We start from the raw sequence: 20,861 nt of genomic DNA, 5'->3' as shown, positions 1-20,861 counted from the left end.
CTTCAGGAAAGGGGGCTGTGTACATGCACCCGTCTACATCAATGGTGCTGAGGTCGAGAGGGTTGAGAGCTTCAAGTTCCTGGGAGTGAACATCACCAACAGCCTGTCCTGGTCAAATCACGTAGATGTCACAGCCAAGAAAGCTCACCAGTGCCTCTACTTCCTCAGGAGGCTAAAGAAATTTGGTTTGTCCCCTTTGACTCTCACCAACTTTTACCGAGGCACCATAGAAAGCATCCTATCTGGATGTATCACGGCTTGGTATGGCAACTGCTCTGCCCAGGACCGCAAGAAGCTGCAGAGAGTTGTGGACACAGCCCAGCGCATCACGGACACTAGCCTGCCCTCCTTGGACTCTTGTCTTTACCTCTCGTTGTGTTGGTGTAGCAGCCAGCATAATTAAAGGCCCCACCTAGCCGGGACATTCTCTTCTCTCCTCTTCCATCGGGTAGAAGATACAGGAGCCTGAGGGCACGTACCACCAGACTTAAGGACAACTTCTACCCCACTGTGATAAGACTATTGAACAGTTCCCTTATACAATGAGATGGACTATGACCTCACGATCTACCTTGTTGTGACCTTGCACCTTATTGCACTGCACTTTCTCTGTAGCTGTGACACTTTGTACTGTTATTGTTTTTACCTGTACTACATCAATGCACTCTGTACTAACTCAATGTAACTGCACTGTATAATGAATTGACCTGTACGATCGGTTTGTAAGACAAGCTTTTCACTGTACCTCAGTACAAGTGACAATAATAAACCAATACCAATTTGTATGGCCTTCATTTAAAAAGTTTCTATTTAATATATTTTGTTTTTATACCATCTGTGAAATAAAGCAATTAAATATAACAATCAGCAACACAGTAAATTACGTTCACAAAACTATCAATTCTTTGGAATCTCTAAATTTAGAGTCATTTTTGACTCATGGTTGCTAGAAACCTAATCATTAATGCATGCCAGCATTAGGGAAAAAAGTTACCTCAGAAGGTTAAAGTAAATTAATTAAATTAAATTGGTTTATTATCGTCACATATACTGAGGTACAGTGAAAAACTTTGTTTTGCATGCCATCCATAGACATCTTTTCATCACATCAGTACATTGAGGTAGTACAAGGGAAAAGCAATAACACAATGCGGAATATAATGTTACAGTTACAGAGAAAGTGCAGTGCAGGCAGACAATAAGGTGCAAGGCCATGATGAGGTAGATTATGAGGTCAAGAGTCCAATTATCATACAAGAGGTCAATTCAATGGATGTTCAAGGTGATTTTGCTGTTTGTGTTTCTGATGCAGAGCAACTTCCAAAAAAGTGACACAGATCAAATATAATGAAAATGTAATTTTTCATGGCTGTGTAATATCACAAACTGAATCATTAATATGTAAAAAGTCTAAACTTACACTACAACAGACATAGTGTTATTAACATACTTTATTGATTTCCTTGTTCCCTTCCATGCACTCATTCTGCAATCTTTGTAACTCTTTGTCCTTTCTGCTGAGCTCATTCTTCTGTTGATTACAATGTGCATGTGATAAATCAAGCCTACAACAAAACATACAGATTTTCATTTCCATGTTATCTTAGAACAAAAATATTTTGATTTTCATGGAAATTAGAAAGATTTTGATCCTAACCTAAATGTTTCTTCCTGAATGTGAATTTAACACAATCGGAATAAAAACTTATCCTTGATCCATGTCAATGTTGCCAATGAATATATTTGATAATTTTTAGTAACTTCTCTCAATAATTAAATTCTGACTTCAAACTTTAAAAGAAGTAATTGCTTAATTATTACAATTAATTTTTGTGCTGGTTACAAAAGTTATGTTAAAGTTTTCAAGGTTTGTCAAAAAATTACAGAAAATGCTTCAGATCAGTCAGTACATATTTTCCATGGTCTGGAAGAAGGATATCATGCTGTGTGACACTGCAATGGTAATAAATGCCAGTACAGTGCCTGTATTGTAAAAATATAACTAAGTTGCCAGTGTGACATGTGGCATACATGAAATTAATATGACGGGTTCACAGATGAATAAGATCTTTTATGTCAAAAACTTAGTCCATAGTTTAATTCATTAATGACTGCACTAAATGTATCAATTTATAAACGCTAGGAAAGAAAAATAAGTTCCAGATAAATTCCAAGAAGGTTTAGTTTTAAGAAAGGTCTTCTAAAAAGTAATGGAAAAATAACGTGACTGAATATGACAGCAAATGTACTTCAGAAAATTCAATCAAAAGTAAATGTTAAATTTTACAGATTCTGATAGTATTTAATTGAAATACATGCAATCCCTGTGCTACGGGGGGAATGCATTCTTATAAAATGGTTCATAATGTGATTTTCCATAATGTGAAGCCATGTCATTGCATCAAGAAGTGCGAGTTGAAAAAATATTTTGTTGTGGCGACTCACCGTCTAGTCGGGTGAACCGGCTCGGCAGTCGGGTCGCGCGGCATCGGAGCGATGAGGCCCAAGATGGCGGCGGGCCTCGTCTTTCCGAGCGATGGGGAGAACCCGCGCGCGGGAAAGTCCTGATAACGTAGGACACGTCATTGCCAGTTGTTTTGGGCGGGAACATTCTCCCTTAAAGGGCCCGCGCAAGGCGGGAAAATAAACCAGTTCTGTTTGGCAATCCTTCGAGTAGAGTCTTGTTTTATTCCGCAGTAGCAACCGCTACATTGGTGACCCCGACGGTCCAAACGGCTTTTGGACCCGCGAAATGGACGACAGCGCAGCAGCCAACGCAGTGGCCCTCAAGCTGCCCACCTTTTGGACACTTCGGCCCAGCGTCTGGTTTGACCAGGCCGAAGCGCAATTCCACCTTTGGCAGATCACCTCCGACTCCACGAAGTACTACCATGTGGTTAGCTCTCTGGACCAGGAGACAGCCGCCCAGGTTGGAGACTTCATCCAGTCGCCTCCGGAGGAAGATAAGTACCCGGCTTTCAAAGACCTTTTGATCCGGACCTTCGGCCTCTCCCGTCATGAGCGCGCCGCCCGCCTGCTTCATCTGGATGGCCTGGGGGACAGATCCCCATCCGCCCTAATGAATGAGATGCTGGCATTGGCCGAGGGACACAAGCCATGCCTGATGTTCGAACAGGCCTTCCTCAAACAGCTCCCCGATGACATCCACTTGTTGTTAGCTGACGCCGACTTCAGCAACCCCCGTGAGGTGGCTGCCCGGGCAGATGTCCTGTGGAGGGCCAAGCGTGAGAGCGGTTCGTCCGTCAGTCAAATCACCAGGCCGCGAGCCCAACGCCCGCCTCGCCTGGCCCCAGCAACCGAGCAGCCACGCCCCAGGAACGCAGACGACGACACGGGTGACCAGCTGTGCTTCTACCATCAGAGGTGGGGTGCGGAGGCCCGTCGATGCCGCCCACCCTGCAAGTTTCAGGGAAACGCCAGGGCCAGCCGCCGCTGATGGCTACGGCGGCTGGCCGCCGACAGAGCCTCCTCTTCGTTCAGGACAAGAAATCTGGACGGCGTTTCCTCATTGATACTGGAGCGGAGGTCAGTATTTTGCCCCCGACAGGCCGCGACACTCGTGACAGGCCACCAGGTCCTCTACTCAATGCCGCCAATGGTACAATGATACGGTCTTTCGGCACCCGTACGCTTCAATTACACTTTGGCGGCAGCTGTTTTACCTGGACCTTTACCCTTGCCACCGTCGCCCGACCACTCCTGGGAGCCGATTTCCTTCAGGCCCACAACCTGTTAGTCGACCTGCGAAGGAAGCGGTTAGTCCACTCTAGCACTCTCCGGACCTATCCCCTGGGAGAAATCAGCCCACCAGCCCCGCGCCTGGACTCCATTTCCCTTTCTGGCAACGATTTCGCCAAGCTCCTAGCTGAATTCCCATCGATTTTGGCACCTTCGTTTACAAATTCTAGGCCCACACACGGGGTACGATACCACATCATTACCACAGGGCCACCCCTTCATGCCCGAGCACGATGATTACCTCCAGACAAGCTCCGCCTGGCAAAGGAAGAGTTCCGTCACATGGAGGAGCTGGGGATTGTTCGCAGGTCAGACAGCCCCTGGGCCTCCCCCTTTCACATGGTCCCCAAAGCCACCGGAGGGTGGAGGCCCTGCGGTGACTACCGCAGGCTGAATGACACCACCACCCCGGACCGCTATCCCATCCCTCACATCCAGGACTTCGCAGCGAACTTACACGGGGCCCGCATCTTTTCCAAAGTGGACCTCGTTAGGGGGATACCACCAAATCCCGGTCCATCCAGATGACGTCCCCAAAACTGCGATTATCACCCCATTTGGCCTGTTCAAATTCCTTCGGATGCCGTTCGGCCTTAAGAACGCCACGCAGACCTTCCAGCGGCTGATGGACGCGGTAGGCCGAGACCTGGACTTCGTGTTCATTTACTTGGACGACATACTGATCGCCAGCCGTAAACGCCAGGAACACCTTTCCCACCTCCGCCAGCTGTATTCCCGCCTCCGCGATTTCAGCCTCACGATCAACCCGTCCAAGTGCCAATTCGGACTTGACTCTATCGATTTCCTTGGCCACAAAATCACCAGTGACGGGGCAACACCCCTACCCGCCAAGGTGGATGCTATCCGCCATTTTGCCCGCCCCGACACAGTCAAAGGCCTACAGGAATTCCTTGGGATGGTCAACTTTTACCATCGTTTCATCCCTGCAGCAGCCCGTATCATGCGCCCTCTGTTCTCGCTGCTGGCTGGTAAGGGCAAGGACATCACCTGGACTGACGAGGCTGCGGCTGCTTTCGTTAAGGCCAAAGACGCCCTGGCAGACGCCATGATGCTGGTACACCCCAGGACTGACGTCCCAACTGCCCTCACGGTAGACGCGTCCAACACCGCGGTGGGTGGGAACAGCTACTCGAAGGCTGCTGGCAACCCTTGGCATTTTTCAGCAAGCACCTTAGACCGCCCGAACTGAAGTACAGCGCTTTTGATCGGGAACTTCTAGCGCTGTATCTGGCGGTCCGGCATTTCCGATACTTTCTAGAAGGCAGGCCTTTCACCGCTTTCACCGATCATAAGCCTCTGTCCTTTGCCTTCTCCAAAGTCTCCGATCCCTGGTCAGCTCGTCAGCAGAGACATTTATCCTACATTTCCGAGTTCACAACTGACATCCAACATGTCTCCGGAAAGGATAATGTCGTTGCTGATGCACTTTCCAGACCAACCATCCACAACCTATCCTTGGGTGTCGACTACACGGCCCTAGCTGATGCACAGCAAGCCGACGACGAACTGCCCAGCTACAGAACCGCAGTCTCGGGTCTGCAGCTCCGAGATTTCTTGGTTGGTCCAGGTCAGCGGACCCTACTCTGCGACGTTGCGACTGGTCAGCCCCGCCCTATAGTCCCTGCAGCCTGGCGGAGACGCGTTTTTGACTCGGTACATGGGTTGGCGCACCCGTCCATCAGATCTACTGTCCGACTGGTCGCCAGCAAGTTTGTCTGGCATGGCCTGTGCAAACAGGTCAGTGAGTGGGCCAGGACTTGTCCGCACAGCCAGACGTCAAAAATCCAGCGACACACCAAGGTCCCACCACAGCAGTTTGAGCCTCCCCATAGGAGGTTCGACCACAGACACGTCGACCTCGTGGGCCCTCTGCTGGTTTCAAGAGGAGCCCGGTACCTCCTCACCATCGTGGACCGGTTCACGAGGTGGCCTGAGGCAACCCCCCTGGCTGACATCACAATTGATTCCTGTGCCCGGGCGCTGCTCACCACTTGGGTCTCACGTTTTGGCGTTCCGGCCCACATCACTTCAGACAGAGGCACCCAATTCACTTCCAGTCTCTGGGCTGCATTAGCGAACCTGCTAGGGACGCAGCTGCACACCACCACGACCTACCATCCTCAATCAAACGGGTTGGTGGAACGTTTTCACCGCCATCTGAAATCGGCCTTGATGGCCCGCCTGAAGGGTCCTAACTGGGTTGACGAGCTGCCTTGGGTCCTGCTCGGCATACGCACTGCCCCCAAAGAAGACCTCCGCACTTCGTCAGCTGAGCTTGTATACGGGGCGCCACTAGTTGTCCCCGGGGATTTCATACCTGCCCTTCGGGACCAAGGGGAACAACCCCCAGCAGTCCTACAAAGACTGCGCGAGAAGCTTGGCGCCTTGGCCCTGATTCCCACCTCACGGCATGGTCAAGCCCCATCCTGCCAGCCCAAGGAACTACGGGACTGTAAGTTTGTTTTCGTTCGCAGGGGCACACCTCGGGCGCCATTGCAACGACCATATGAGGGACCGTTACGGAATAACGGATCCACTTTTATTTTGGACATTGGAGGCAGGGAACAGGTTTTCACGGCGGACCACCTCAAACCGGCCCATTTGGATCTGCAACAGCCTGTCGAGGTTGCCACGCCGCGACGCAGAGGCCGCCCCCCTAAGCGGCAGCTGGCACAGCCCATGGACCTTGGGGACTGTCTCGCTGGTTCTGGGGGGGGTTGTGTGGCGACTCACCGTCTAGTCGGGCGAACCGGCTCGGCAGTCGGGTCGCGCGGCATCGGAGCGACGAGGCCCAAGATGGCGGCGGGCCTCGTCTTTCCGAGCGACGGGGAGAACCCGCGTGCGGGAAAGTCCTGATGACATAGGACTTACGTCATTGCCGGTTGTTTTGGGCGGGAACATTCTCCCTTAAAGGGCCCGCGCAAGGCGGGAAAATAAACCAGTTCTGTTTGGCAATCCTCCGAGTAGAGTCTTGTTTTATTCTGCGGTAGCAACCGCTACATTGTGTTTATTTATTTACTTTTTTTTTTACATAAAACTCTCTAAGAGCAAGTTTTATTCTGTACCTCAAATTTCTGGGTAGCAATCTGTGAATTCTGTAAGGGTGAATTTCCGTTACCCGAACGGCCATAATGATCGCCTCTATGTACACATCCGTACAGGTATTTTGCACAATAGGGTAATAAATAAGCCAAAATATGTCACAATTAATTGCATGATAATTAATTATAAGCTTGATTCAGTTGTTGAGCTAGATTCAGATAATCAAGGAGTTGGCCATCTGGCCTTTCAGGCCTGCTCCATCATTCAATAAGACCATGGCTGATCTGGCCGTGGACTCAGATCCACCTACCTGCCTTTTCCCCATAACCCTTAATTTCCCTACTATGCAAAAATCTATCTAGCTGTGTCTTAAGTATATTTAATGAGGTAGCCTCTACTGCTTCCCTGAGCAGAGATTTCCACAGATTCACTACTCTCTGGGAAAAGCAGTTCCTCATCATCTCCGTCTTCAATCTATTCCCCGAATCTTGAGGCTATGTCCCCGGTTCTAGTCTCACCTACCAGTGGAAACAACTTTCCTGCCTCTATCTTGTCAATCCCTTTCATAATTTTGTGTGTTTATATAAGATCCCCTCTCATTCTTCTGATTTCCAGCGAGTATAGTCCCAGGCGACACAATCTCTCCTCATAGGCTAACCCCCTCATCTCCAGAATCAACCTGGTGAACCTCCTCTGCACCGCCTCTAAAGCCAGTATATCTTTCCTCAAGTGAAGAGACCAGAACTGCACGCAGTACTCCAGGTGCGGCCTCACCAGTAGCCTGTACCCTGCATAACCTCCCTGTTCTTAAATTCAATCTCTCTAGCAATGAAGACCGACATTCCACTTGTTTTCTTGATAACTTGTTGCACCTGCAAAGCAACTTTCTGTAATTCATACACAAGCACTCCCAAGTCCCTCTGCACAAAAGCATGCTGCAATCTTTCACCATTAAAATAATAATCTGATCTTCTATGTTTCTTTCCAAAGTGGATGACCTCGCATATACCAACATTATACTCCATCTGCCAGACCTTTGCCCATTCATTTAACCTAACTATATCTCTCTGCAGACTCTCTACATCCTCTGCACAATTTGCTTTTCCACTCAATTTAGTGCCATCAGCAAACATAGATATGCTACACTAAGTCCCCTCTTCCAAATCGTTAATGTATATCATGAACAGTTGCGGGCCCAGCACCGATCCCTGCAGCACCCCGCTGACTACTGATTGCCATTTATCCCAATTCTCTGCTTTGTAGTGGTTAACCAATCCTCTATCCATGCTAATACATTACACCCAACTCCACGCATCCTTATCTTATGGATAGGTCTTTTATGTGGCACCTTATCGAACACCTTCTGGAAATCCAAGTATACAACATCCACCTGTTTCCCTCTATCCATTGTGCTCATTATATCCTCAAAGAGCTCCAGTAAGTTTGTCAAACAGGACCTTCCCTTCCTCAATCCATGCTGTGTCTGCCCGATGGAACCACTTCTATCCAAATGTCTCGCTATTTATTCTGTAATGATAGCTTCAAGCATTTTCCCAGCTACAGACGTTAAGCTAACAGGCCTACAGTTACCTGCCTTTTGCCTACATCCCTTTTTAAACAGTGGCATGACATTCGCTGTCTTCCAATCCACCAGGACCTGCCCAGAGTCCAGAGAATTTTGGTAAATTATCACAAGTACCTCTATTATAACTTCTGCCATTTCTTTCAGTACCCTGGGATGCATCCCATCAGGACCAGGGAACTTGTCTACCTTCAGGCCCACTAGTTTGCTCATCACTAGCTTTTTTAGTGACAGTGATTGTATTGAGGTCCTTGTCTCCCACTGCATCCATAACATCTCTCTATAGCATGTTAGATGTGTCCTCCACCATGAGGACTGACACAAAATAGTAGTTCAAGGCCTCGGCCATTTCCACATTACCCATTATTAATACCCCCTTCTCATCTTCCAAGGGACCTACGTTCACTTTACCCACCCTTTTCTGCTTTATTGGTATTGGCTTGCAATGAGTTGCCACGCTCTGGCACCATAAAACTTTTACTTTCTGTTTTTATATTTTGTGCTAGTTTACTTTCATAATCTATCTTCCCTTTCCTTATTGCTTTCTTAGTGGTTCTTTATTGCTTTTTAAAGTTTTCCCAATCTTCCAGTTTCCCACCACTCTTGGCGACTTTGTATGCATGAGCTTTTAACTTGATGCCTTCTTTCATTTCCTGCTTTATTTATCAAGCAGACTAATCATCAGTAAGGTTTTCTTGAACAAATCTCCAGTCTGTCAAAGTTAGACAGGATGATTGAAAGACAAGATCACCCTTCAATAAGAATATTACTTCCTGTGTTTTACATAACCCTTAGTTCCATTTCCTTGCAACTACATATGCAGTCACTTATTGCTATTTGACTTAGCTCTGGATTGTGAAATTCTAGAAATGTTGTGCCTGTCTTTATCCAAGTTGTCTGCAGTCATTTAGCATACCTATTGCCTCCATCCCTTTACCAACCACCATCCTAAACTTAATGGTGTTGGAAAACAGTATTAAATCCCAACACCAATATTTTAATTTGTCAGCTCAAGTCCCAGGATGATTCCTTTGGCATTCCTTCAGAGAGTCAACAAACCTCAAAACAACCAATTTATTATTACTCTTTGCTTTTTGCCCTTTAACCAATCCTCTATCCATGCCAATATTATCTTTAATTTTGTGAGCCCGTATGTTACATAAAATGCTTTTCTAGGGTACCTAAGAAACACTTACAGAAAAACCCCGTGGCTGTTCAAGAAACTCTATTGAATTCATTAGCAAATTTTCTTCTCATAAAACCTCTGCCCAATCACGTTATGATTTTTTAAATGTGGTATTACCACATTCTGAAAGACGATTCCAATATTTTATCTCTCCCCGTCTTCCTAAATGACAGTGCTATAGTTACTATCTTCCAATCTACTAGGGCTGTTTCAGAATCAGTGCAAGTTTGGAAGATCATCTCCAATGCACCTTCTATCTTTGCAATTACCTCCTTTAGAGCCCTGGGATGCAGAGTATCCAGTCCAGGGAACTTATCTAGCAATTTCTCCTTGTTGGTAATTATTACTATAGATTTCTCACTGTATTAAAACCTTAGTTTCCCTCCACCTCTGCCATATTTATAGTTAAGATGTAAACCTTTAAGGCCTCAACATTTGTTTCCTGTTATGATTTTCCTATCATTGTTTCTGTGGAACCCAGATTCATTTTTGCTAATCTCTTTTTACACGGTTGTAAAGGCTCTTACTTGTTTTAATTTCAGAATTTTCCTTCTAATTTATTTTTTCCTTCAATCAATTTTTTTAGTCATTTAATGCTACTTCTTAAAAGTCATCCAATCCTCAGGCTTTGTAGCAACATGATAACACCTTTCTTTTAATCTGATATTACCCATAAACTCACCAGCTGGCATGGATGAATTCCCTCTTTCACTAAGTTTTTATTACTCAATAGAATGTATATTGTTGATAATTTTGAAACATTTCTCTAAAGGCTTATTAAGAACCAAACATCTTAGTCTAATTTCCTATTCCTCAACCAAAGCACTCCTTAATGATGGAAAATTTTAATTGAGTTGCTGACTGCAGTACAGTGAAAGGATGGATCAGCTGTGCATTCACTGAAGCTGTCTTAGTTTCAGGAAAATTACAGCATTTTCTTTAATTAACCAACATCACTGCGGAAGTTAATTGTTGATGTTGTAAAGATATGAGTTGTTAATTGCACACCACACAAAAAATGACAGTATCAACAAATCCACTAAATCACAACATACAACCATCCCTAAAGTTGAACAGAAATATGATTGCTCAGGGATCTTTGTTTACATAAAGAACTTATATGACTGGCCTCTATATTTCTGAAAGTTAGAGCAAGTAAATTAGACAGGCATAAAATTGGTAGCAAATTTGACCCAATGGTTTGCCATCAGACTGATTAGGATAAAATTATCCCTTGTCAAAAGATTTCTCATAAGGAGTAAGCAAACAAAATTAACTAGGATTAACATGGATCTAATTTTTTTCTGCACATCTAGTTCCTCACAAACTGCTTCAAGTGACATCAACTACATCAATCAGTTTCTTACATACAACCACCTGGCAAGGCACCAGTTAATTGTTTACTTACAGTCAGCATTTTAATACCTCTCCCCCTGAAGGTTGAAAAGCAGAGTAAGAGTGAGTGATAGGATTTGCCTGCATTACTGGAATCCCATATGGACAGTGAATCATGCACATGCTGCCCACCAGGAACTAGCTGATTTCTCAATACTTGCTTGTGGCCACAGCAGCAATTCATGCAGATCTGCGCCAGCAGTCATTATGCTTTTATTTCAAGAGTATTGGGTGGCAGGCTGACTGCAGGGCAACAAAGAGCACATTCACAAAAACTGGCTTATGACTCAAGAATTAAAGCAACAAATGAATGACAGCAATGGATGTTCTGATTATCATTATCATTTTGAAAACTGATCCTGTTTGAGAGGGAAGGAATATATAGGGTAGACAGCAGGAAACTCTCCCCTATAGCAGAGGTGTCTAAAATTATAGGGCATAGATTTAGAGTAGATCTAGGAAAGAATTAATTCACTCAGAGTTGACTGGATTTGGAATGCACTGCCTGTGGGAGTGGTGGAGGCAGGCACTCGCACACTTAAGAAGCATCTTGACGAGCACTTCAATCGCCACGGCACAAAAGGCTGTGACCACTCAAATTTCCACTCCACCATTGCAGTCAAATCAGTGGTTCAGCCCTGGTTCGATGAATGGTGTGGAAGCATAAGCCAGCAACAGAATGAAGTCTACCTAAAGTGAAATGCCAACTTGGTGAAACACAGGACTACATGCCTGCTAAACAAAGCAAAACAGCATGCAATAGATAAAACAATATGATCCCACAACAGATCAGATCAAATCAAAGCACTGCAAATCTGCCACATCATGTTGTGAATAATAGAAAGGAGGGAGTGACAAAGTGATAGACAATATAGGTACTTCTGAGCAATAAAGTTATCCTGCTGCATTTAAGTATGATTCATTGTGGTTCTAGGTTCCAAGGTCATTGGGAGAAGTGTTATGTGTAACAATCATCATTGGCTGATCATGGGAAAGAATAGGTACTAAAGTTTGCAGATATTGCACTTTATATTTTGATAGAAGAGATGATGTGGTGCAGACCCCTCCTGTACCCTCATGGGGGGCTGGGGCCTTCTGTACACATGCTCAGAAAGTACTTCCAGGAAGTAGTGGAGAATGTCAATGTGAGGAATATAGCTCCAAGAACATGGACGCAGTCCAGGTGGCAGGTTAATGATGCCACACAAGTTGCGGGGTGAGTGAAAGTCACTACAAATCTCGTATTTCACCAAAATGACCATTAGCTTTACACACTGTTCAATTTACCAAACTTCCATCACTTACCAACCCACAATGAAGACTTAAACCCAAGATTCATAAGCTTCAATCCACCCACATACACTCAAGAACTGTTGCAAAACTCAAACTTATTTCCCATAACTTGCACACAGCTCCAGCTTATTCAAGTACTACTGCCATAGCAACCAGACATTGTGCACAATACTCAAAAGACACATTTCCCTTACTTCTGCAGAAGGTTGTGTAATGGAAGCAAATCATCCTCAATCTGGAGAGACTGTCTGAGATAAAGAAGAATACAACTTGAGTCAGCAGGAACTAACTAGACAAGAAGTAGAGCTTCTACATGATCCATCACTATTGGAAGAAATGGTGCCAGCCATTGTGGAAAGGGCCATTTGCTAAGGCTGGGTCACTGGTAGAACTAAAGCACCAGAAGATGAGAGTATCCACATACTTAATTCATCTCCTTTTACCCCATTTCACAATCTGTTCTGACAAAGAAGTCACTAATGACGATTGTACCTTTTATTTTATTTTCTCTCATGATCAGATTTGCATTGTTCCGTTTCCCTTCCACATAATAAAAGACTGCAATCTGCCCAGCAGGTGGACTAAAAGCAATAAGTTCATGAAAGTGAAAACATACCACTACGTGATTTGCAGTCACCGACTCTGATACAGACAGTATGTAACTTAGTGATTGTGGTGGATTCTACACATGTTGAGAGACCAGGCACAAGTGGTCTGCATGCAAGGAAGGGGCAAGGATAACATAAGAGCTAGCTTTCCAGATTGAGAGTCTGTAAACAACTTCTGTTACAGAGGATCCAGATAATGATAGCAATGTACCAGGCTAGAAGGCAGTTGATGGGGTGCACACCCAAAAACTGTCTACACTTGGAACCTGGATGGAGAGCCTATACTCAATTAAAAACAATGGAGGAATCCAGCACCAATTAGACACAGTATTCCTGAACAGACCCTGCATTCCATCCTTTCCAATATGACGTTGAAACTACCTCCAGCAGGACGTTGGTGGAAACAACTACTTCTGTTGTACTACATACAGGCTTCATTCAGAATGTGAGTGCTGCGATGGAAGCTTAGACTGCTGCCATTGCGCATATGGATTAGTGTGTGCAAACTGGCTTCCAGCCTGGCCATTTATCTGCTTCCGCTAACCGTATGATTGCTTTCGTTACATTAATGGCCAAACGATCCATTTTGCTTAAATGGCAGAATCCAATACCCCCTACTACTTTTCAATGGTTCTCTCAAACTTTATCATGTTTAAACTTGGAAAAAATTAGGAGTGGTACTGTTGATCCTTCACTTAAATTTGAAGATATTTGGAGTCCATTTATTCAATATTTTCACATGATGTAGATCCCCTTTCAATAACTTTCCAACTTAGAGGAACGGAGTTGACGACATAATATTGCTCTGTTTCTACTGAGAAATTTTAGTCCAGTCTTTTTCTTTTATTTTGTTTGTTTTTTTTTGAAATCTTTCTGTTTAGTTTATATTGTTTATAATTTTTCTTATTGATTTGGGTTTTTTCTTTTTTTAAATTTCTATAATAAATCTTTTTGTTTCCTTTCTTTTGTATTATATTCATTTACTAAGAGATCATTGGATCTACAGTTTTTTTATATGTTATTGTTCTTTATGATTATCTATGCCATGATTGTTATCCAGATCTCTTTGTATTACATGTACAAACATTGATGCTATTTATTAATCAGTATTAATTTGAAAACTAATAAAAAGACTGAAAAAGAAACTGACTTCCAGGATCACAAGATCACAAGACAAGGGAGCAGAAGCAGGCCATCCGGCCCATCGAGTCTGCTCCAAGGAAAAGGGAAAAAAGAAATAAGAAATGGGGAGTGGGGGGGGGGAAACAAAAACAAATAAAAAAAAAACCTATTCTAATCCCAATTTCCGGCCTTATCCCCATATCCCTTGATACCCTGACTATTTAGATAACTATCTATCTCCTCCTTGAACGCCCCCGCTGATCTGGCCTCCACTGCTGTACATGGCAAGGAGTTCCACAAATTCACCACCCTCTGGCTAAAGAAATTTCTCCTCATCTCTGTTTTGAAACTGTACCCTCTAATTCTAAGATTGTGCCCTCTGGTCCTGGACTCACCCACCAAGGGAAACAGCCTAGCCACATCTACTCTGTCCTTTCCTATCAACATTTTAAATGTCGCTATGAGGTCCCCTCTCATTCTTCTGTACTCCATGTCACAGTACTTCTGTAATCTGTTCTTCTCCAGATCCACTCCCTTTAACCTCCTGCTCAGAACCCTCCTCATCATGCTCTCATTCTAGCAACTTATCCTGTTCTATGTAGCCTCTGCTTATTCTCCTTGTTTTAGTCAATGCCAAGGATAAGGTATTTTGGCGCACTCACTTCTGAGAGCATCTGGTCGGTATAAAAACTTTCAAGCTAGTAAGTAGCTCTTATGTAATTGATAATCCCTTTAAGTTGCACTGGTATAGAATTCATTATGCACGTGTTCTGCTGTGTGAGATTAAGAGTGTGTAAACTGGACTATAGAGCTCCAAAATGACACTATATTCCAGCTGATGTTGTGATGTCATAACATTAAGTGTGCAGACTCACAGTCTCACCAATACACTGGTCAGAGGAGTGTACATACACCGTTGAGATTTTAAGAAGCCTTGTTTGTCCAAAAATGGGCATCTCTGAGCCCAATTCCATCATTAGTCTTTTGACTCCAAAGACCGTGTCAAATGACACTGCTATTTGTATTTTCTAATTCTTTTATTCTATACAAAACATATATGAAGTCCTCTTGAATTTTTCTTTCCAAAGAGATGATTCCCAATTCTGAGACAATAGTCAAATGTTTTTAAAACTAGTCCCCAAATCATTCTGTAAGCTCTACTCATTTCTCTTCAGTTCTACCACATTTTACCTGGGATCAGAACTGAAAATAATACTGAAGGTGTAGCTAAACCGATGCACCTTACAATGAAGGATAATTTTCTTTATTTAATTATATTTTCTCATGAAAGTACAAAAGGCAGAACAGAAGCATCTGTAATAACCTCAGACAGATTGACAAGTAGATGACAATTCTTGGATTCACCCCGCTGACTTCAAAACAATTGCAAGTAAACTGAAACAGCAAAGGTTCTGAGCCCCAGTAATATACAGTACCATGCTGAAGATATGTGCTCCTCCAACAGTACCCCTCGTTAAGTATTCTACTAAAGGTACAGTTCAGGCCTATACCCTTCAATGTCATGTCCTCAATAAAAGCAGAGGAAACACAATGAAAATAATTACTATCCTATCAACCCACTGTCAATCATTGGCAAAATAATGGAAGGAGCCAAAAGTCAGAGAGATACAGCACGGAAACAGGGCCTTTAGTCCACTGAATCCGTGCTGACTATCAACTACCCATTTGAATCAATCCTACATTAATTCCATTCTCATTCCCTAGATTCAACTAGTCACCTACAGACTAGAGGCAAATTGTGATGGCCAATTAACCTACTGACCTGCACATCTTTGGGATGTGGAAGGAAACCAGAGTACCCGAAGGAACTCAGCCAAATACATCATGGACACATCCTTCCTCACCATTGGAAGTATGAATATGAGGTGCTGCCTCAGAAAAGCAGCATGTATCATCAAAGATCCCTACCATCTGGGCCAAGCCATCTTCTCGCAGCTACATTGGGCAGAAGGTACAGAAGCCTGAAGTCCCACACCAGCTACTTCCCTTTAACCATTTTCTTGAACCAACCGACACAACCCTAATCATTACCTCAGTATTGTAACACTATGACCACCTTGCACCACAATGAACCTCGTTCATTTTTTTTGGTTCTAATTGTGTTCTCTCTTGTACAATTCTTGCATAATTTATACTTAATTTATGTTTTTCCAGTATGGGTTTCTTTGGAAGCTAATTCTGTTAAAAAATTTTCTATTATTTCTTTACTTGGCTCTTCACTTCCTTTATCAATAAACAAATTAACTGATAATTTGGTAGTTAAACATGTTTTGAGGATTTAGTTACAGTTTAGAAAATATTATTGCTTATTGAGATTTTCTTTGTCTAGTCCCATTTTTGCTAATTTTTTTTTAAACCTTCTATGACTGATATAGTTTTTAAAGAATGGGATAGATTGGGTATTACTTGTTTTCAGGATCTGTTTGTTGGAGGAAATTTCATTACGTTTGAACAATTGTCAACTAAATATAATTTGCCAAAACCTTACTTTTTTTCAATATTTGCAAATTAGAGATTTTCTCCAATCTCAAGTATATACTTTCCCTATAAGTCCTGATAAGAACTTACTAGATGTAATTTTTAATTTGAAGCCTTTTTATAATGCTTCAACATCTAAGATTTATGGTAGATTATCAGGAACGAATAAGGTTCCTTTAGACAAAATTAAAAACGCTTGGGATCATGACCTGCAGATTTCAATTACTGAGGAAACTTGGAATGAAATTTTTAAACTGGTTAATACTTCATCATTATGTGCACGTCACTCTCTCCTTCAATTAAAAGTAGTCAATAGAGTTCACCTGTCCAAAGACAAGCTATCGCGTTTCTATTCAGATATATCTCCTTATTGTGACAAATGCAATAATGGAGAGGCTTCTTTAATTCATATGTTTTGGTCCTGCCCGAGTCTGGAAAAATACTGGATAGAGATATTTCAAACCTTTTCCACACTTTTTAAAATAAATTTTAAGCCAAATCCTTTAACTGCATTATTTGGGATTGTTGGAGAAAAAGATATCATTTTGGAGACTTCCGACTTATACATATTGGCCTCCATTTCTCTTATAGCCAGAAGGGCTGTATTGCTTAAATGGAAGGAAACTACTCCTCCCACTCATGCTCAATGGTTACGGGACGTTATGTCATATCTAAATTTAGAGAAGATCTGCTGCTCTATTTCTGGATCTATTCTGAATACAAATATTATGGGGACCTTCTTTGAACTACTTTCAAAGCCACTGATTTGGTGCTTAAACTACAGATATTGGCCAATACTATTATGTTTTTAGGATGTTACTAAACAGCTTTGGTTTTGGTAGTGGGGTTAGTTTTTTTTAAATAATAAAATTATTCCAACTTATCAATACTAATTAGTTATCATCTCTGTTTATTAATATGAAGCATTGTGATTTCTAGTGTGATTCAATACAATCTATTTTGTAACTTTTTTTATTCCTTTGTTTCATGTACTTGTATTTTTTTATTTGGAATTAATAAAAATATTGAAAAATAAAGAATTTATGTTTTTCTTCTGAATGTTGTGCCTCTAATGCTACGTGCCTATAACACTGCTGCAAGTAAGTTTTTCATTGCGCCGGTGCATACACATACTTGCGCATATGACAGTGAACTTGACTTTACCTTAAATCCACACAATCACAGGGAGAACATGCAAACTCCGCACAGACAGCACCTGAGGTCAGGACTGAACCCGTATCTCTGGTACTGTGAGGTAGCTGCTCTACTTGCCGTGCCACTGTGCAGTCATCAATAATTTTATTAAACAAAATTAGAGCACATGGCTCATTTTCAGGTGTGGAGGCTGTGACTAGTGGGGTGCACAGGGAATGTGCTGGAGCCTCAACGATTCCAATCTATAGCAATGATTTGGATAATTTAATGAAATGTGAGATTCCCAAGTTCTAAATTTATGAATTTTATTTATTTATTATAAATTTTCTAAGAAATTCCTAAATTCTAGTGATGCAAACCTGGGTGCCAGTGTGTGTTGTGAGAGGATGTAGAAAGGCTTTAAAGACAATATAGACAATGAATGAGGATAGCATTAATGTGGAAGATGTCCACATAAACCCTTTAAAGTTGACATGCAGGCACAGCAAGCAAGTATGTTGGTCTTCACTGCAAGAGAATTTGAGTAAAAGAATAGAGATGAATGACTGCAATTCGTTGGGGTCTGGTGTGACTGCACCTAGCATATTTTGTACAGGGAGTGCAAAAACAGTTCACCAGATTGATTCCTGGGATGGGGGAGTTTTGTCCTATGAAAAGATATCGAGGAGACAGGGTTCATTCTTTCCTGAGGTTAGAAGAATGAGAGATGATCTCACTGAAACAAACAAAATTCTTAAGGGGTTTGAAACAGATAAAAACTGGAGTTGCCTTAACAGATTTATTAACAGCATATGGCTACGTCTGGCACATTGGTCTACTACTGAAATTTCTAAGAATCATCTATTGCTACAAAACTCTTGGGATTATTAGTACCCTTTTGAAAAACAGCAAGTTCAGCATCTATATTTGTCACATAACTATCCAAACAGTAACACTCAACAATGGCCTGCCACAGCATGCATGCTTTGCATTACATCTCCAAAGTTCATCAATGCCAACAACACTGCACTGCCGACATAAGCATCAATACTAGAGGAATTAAGTAGGATGTTCACAAGCAACTTGCAGATACTGTAATGCTACTTCCAGACCTTGTGCCTCCAGCCCAATCCAGGCAGATGGCAATATCAATGTTCTACTTGAACAATAAGGATGCTGGGAAAGAAATTAAGTTTTCCTTCTGCAGAAAGCAGTTTAACTCCCGAGAATCATCTTAAATACCCGGATGTCATTCAAGATAGGTCACTCACATATGGCCTCATTTAACCCAAACAAGTTAAAAAGGTATTGACAGGAATGAACCTGGTCTGGGAACTCAAAAGCATTGTGGGGGTGAATAGCCAAAATAGTCTGCACCACATACTGGCCTTTATATACACTGCTGCAAGCTACTGCTCTGTTTCTTAGTTCTCAACTGGCACACAAAGATGATGGATAGCAGCTAAATGATCCTATGTTTATAATGACAGAAACCCTTACGACCACCAACTGAGTGGCTACCAGTTCTGGGTCACATCCCCCTACCTGTTATTTGCAGAAATTCCAACATCCTCCACAAGATGGAAAAAATTATGAGCAACATCAGTCTTTCGATTCACAAGGACTTGGCAAACCATCACATCTTTAAATTACATGGACTTTTCAGGAAACAGCTGCCAATAATCATGCTACCCACACAAACCCATTATGCAGGTGGCAGGAACTATGGAAGCATCTAATGTGGAGAATAAATCCCTCATCACTGATCCCACGATAGAGGTACCTGGGTTTGACCACCCTTGAAGATAGTGAACAGACATCAACAGAATCCACAAAAGCCATAAAGTCCATAATGTGGCCACCTGCTCCACTAATGGAAGACACTAGATAAACAACTGCATAGTTGATGACTGAGCCCCAAACCATAAGTCAGGTCACCCTTCCCATGAAGATCTGTTGCAGGAGGCACCTTGTTTGTCAATTTGGCTTCTCAGGAGGCCATTAACTGGATTGGCAGATTGGATATCTATGTATAATATTTCTGTGTCATACAAAAGGTATATCAGTACAAATATAACAGAGTTACTTGCTTGAGAACCAAGTCCCATGTGATCACTTGCTATGGAAATGCCTTCCTCAAAGTAATTTTGGTACTGCTCAGAAGAAGTAATTAGTTTAAATGATTTATTTTGTCATTGATTTCATTTAGAATTGCTCTAATCACAACACTTCACCTACTCTGCTTTTAATCTCATGATATCCGCCTGCAGCACTGTTTCATTCTTGCTGCTTGCCTCGAGTTGTTTCAAAGTGCTCTTGAGTTCCATTTCAAGATTAGTTAGTTCCATTGGCCTGTAGAAATAAGTAAGATGCAATTAGTTAAATAGAAAAAAAGGCATGTGTATATGTACAAAGCACTTCACAACATCAGGATTCCCTGGATGTTTTATAGCCAATTCAGTAGTTTAGAAGTGAAATCATTGTCACAGTGTGGAAAACACGGCAACTAATTTCCTCAGTGCAAGATGCCACAAACTGCAACTTGATGGACCTGCCTTTGTAGTATTGGTCAATGGTTATATATTGATCAGAACACCAAATACCACTCTCCTATTCTTTACCAAAATAGTCCTACCTGATCTATTATATTCTTCTGAGATCAGATGTGATCTTGATTTAATGTCATATCAGATGAATGGCATTCCTAGAAGCCATTCACATTAAATATTATATTCTATGGTGCCCAAGAATATCTAGGACTTTGTTGAGTATCCAAAGTCTTCCAAGACTACATTTTTAAGGAACTCATAACTTGTCTTACAACTCTATATATTTCAGAAGAACATAAGAAATAGAAATAGCAGACCAGCCATTCAGCCCCTTGCCTCTACTCTGTCATAGAGTCATAGAGTTGTACAGCATGGAAACAGACCCTTTGGTCCAACTGGTCCATGCCAACCAAGAATCCCATCAAAGCTAGTCCCATTTGCCCGCATTTGGACAATATCCCTCTAAACCTTTCCTATCCATGTACCTATCCAAGTACCTTTTAGATGATGTTAATGTACTTCCTCTGGCAGCTCATTCCATATACTGACCATTCTCTGGGTGGTAAAGTACTCCATGTCTATTAACACATATTCAGTAATCATCAAATATATCTCAACCAGTAGGCATCAATCATAGTGAAGTATAAAATTATAGAAAATACCCATTCAAT

General features: G+C 42.5%; 1 protein-coding gene across 1 annotated transcript in view; it reads right to left on the bottom strand.

Moving 5' to 3' along the window:
* Positions 1 to 19,864: 19,864 nt before the first annotated feature.
* LOC127575825 (centrosomal protein of 63 kDa-like) overlaps positions 19,865 to 20,861 on the bottom strand; it is a 47,615-nt gene continuing 46,618 nt past the window's right edge. The window contains exon 8 of the mRNA XM_052025970.1: positions 19,865 to 19,993. Coding sequence (XP_051881930.1) covers positions 19,876 to 19,993 — 118 coding nt within the window. The 3' untranslated portion in view covers positions 19,865 to 19,875. The remainder of the gene's footprint in view (positions 19,994 to 20,861) is intronic.

The sequence above is a fragment of the Pristis pectinata genome, chromosome 11 (assembly GCF_009764475.1).
Source record: "Pristis pectinata isolate sPriPec2 chromosome 11, sPriPec2.1.pri, whole genome shotgun sequence".
NCBI lineage: Eukaryota > Metazoa > Chordata > Chondrichthyes > Rhinopristiformes > Pristidae > Pristis > Pristis pectinata.
The sequence above is the reverse complement of the archived record's forward strand: the minus strand, read 5'-3'. Positions and strand labels throughout refer to the sequence as shown.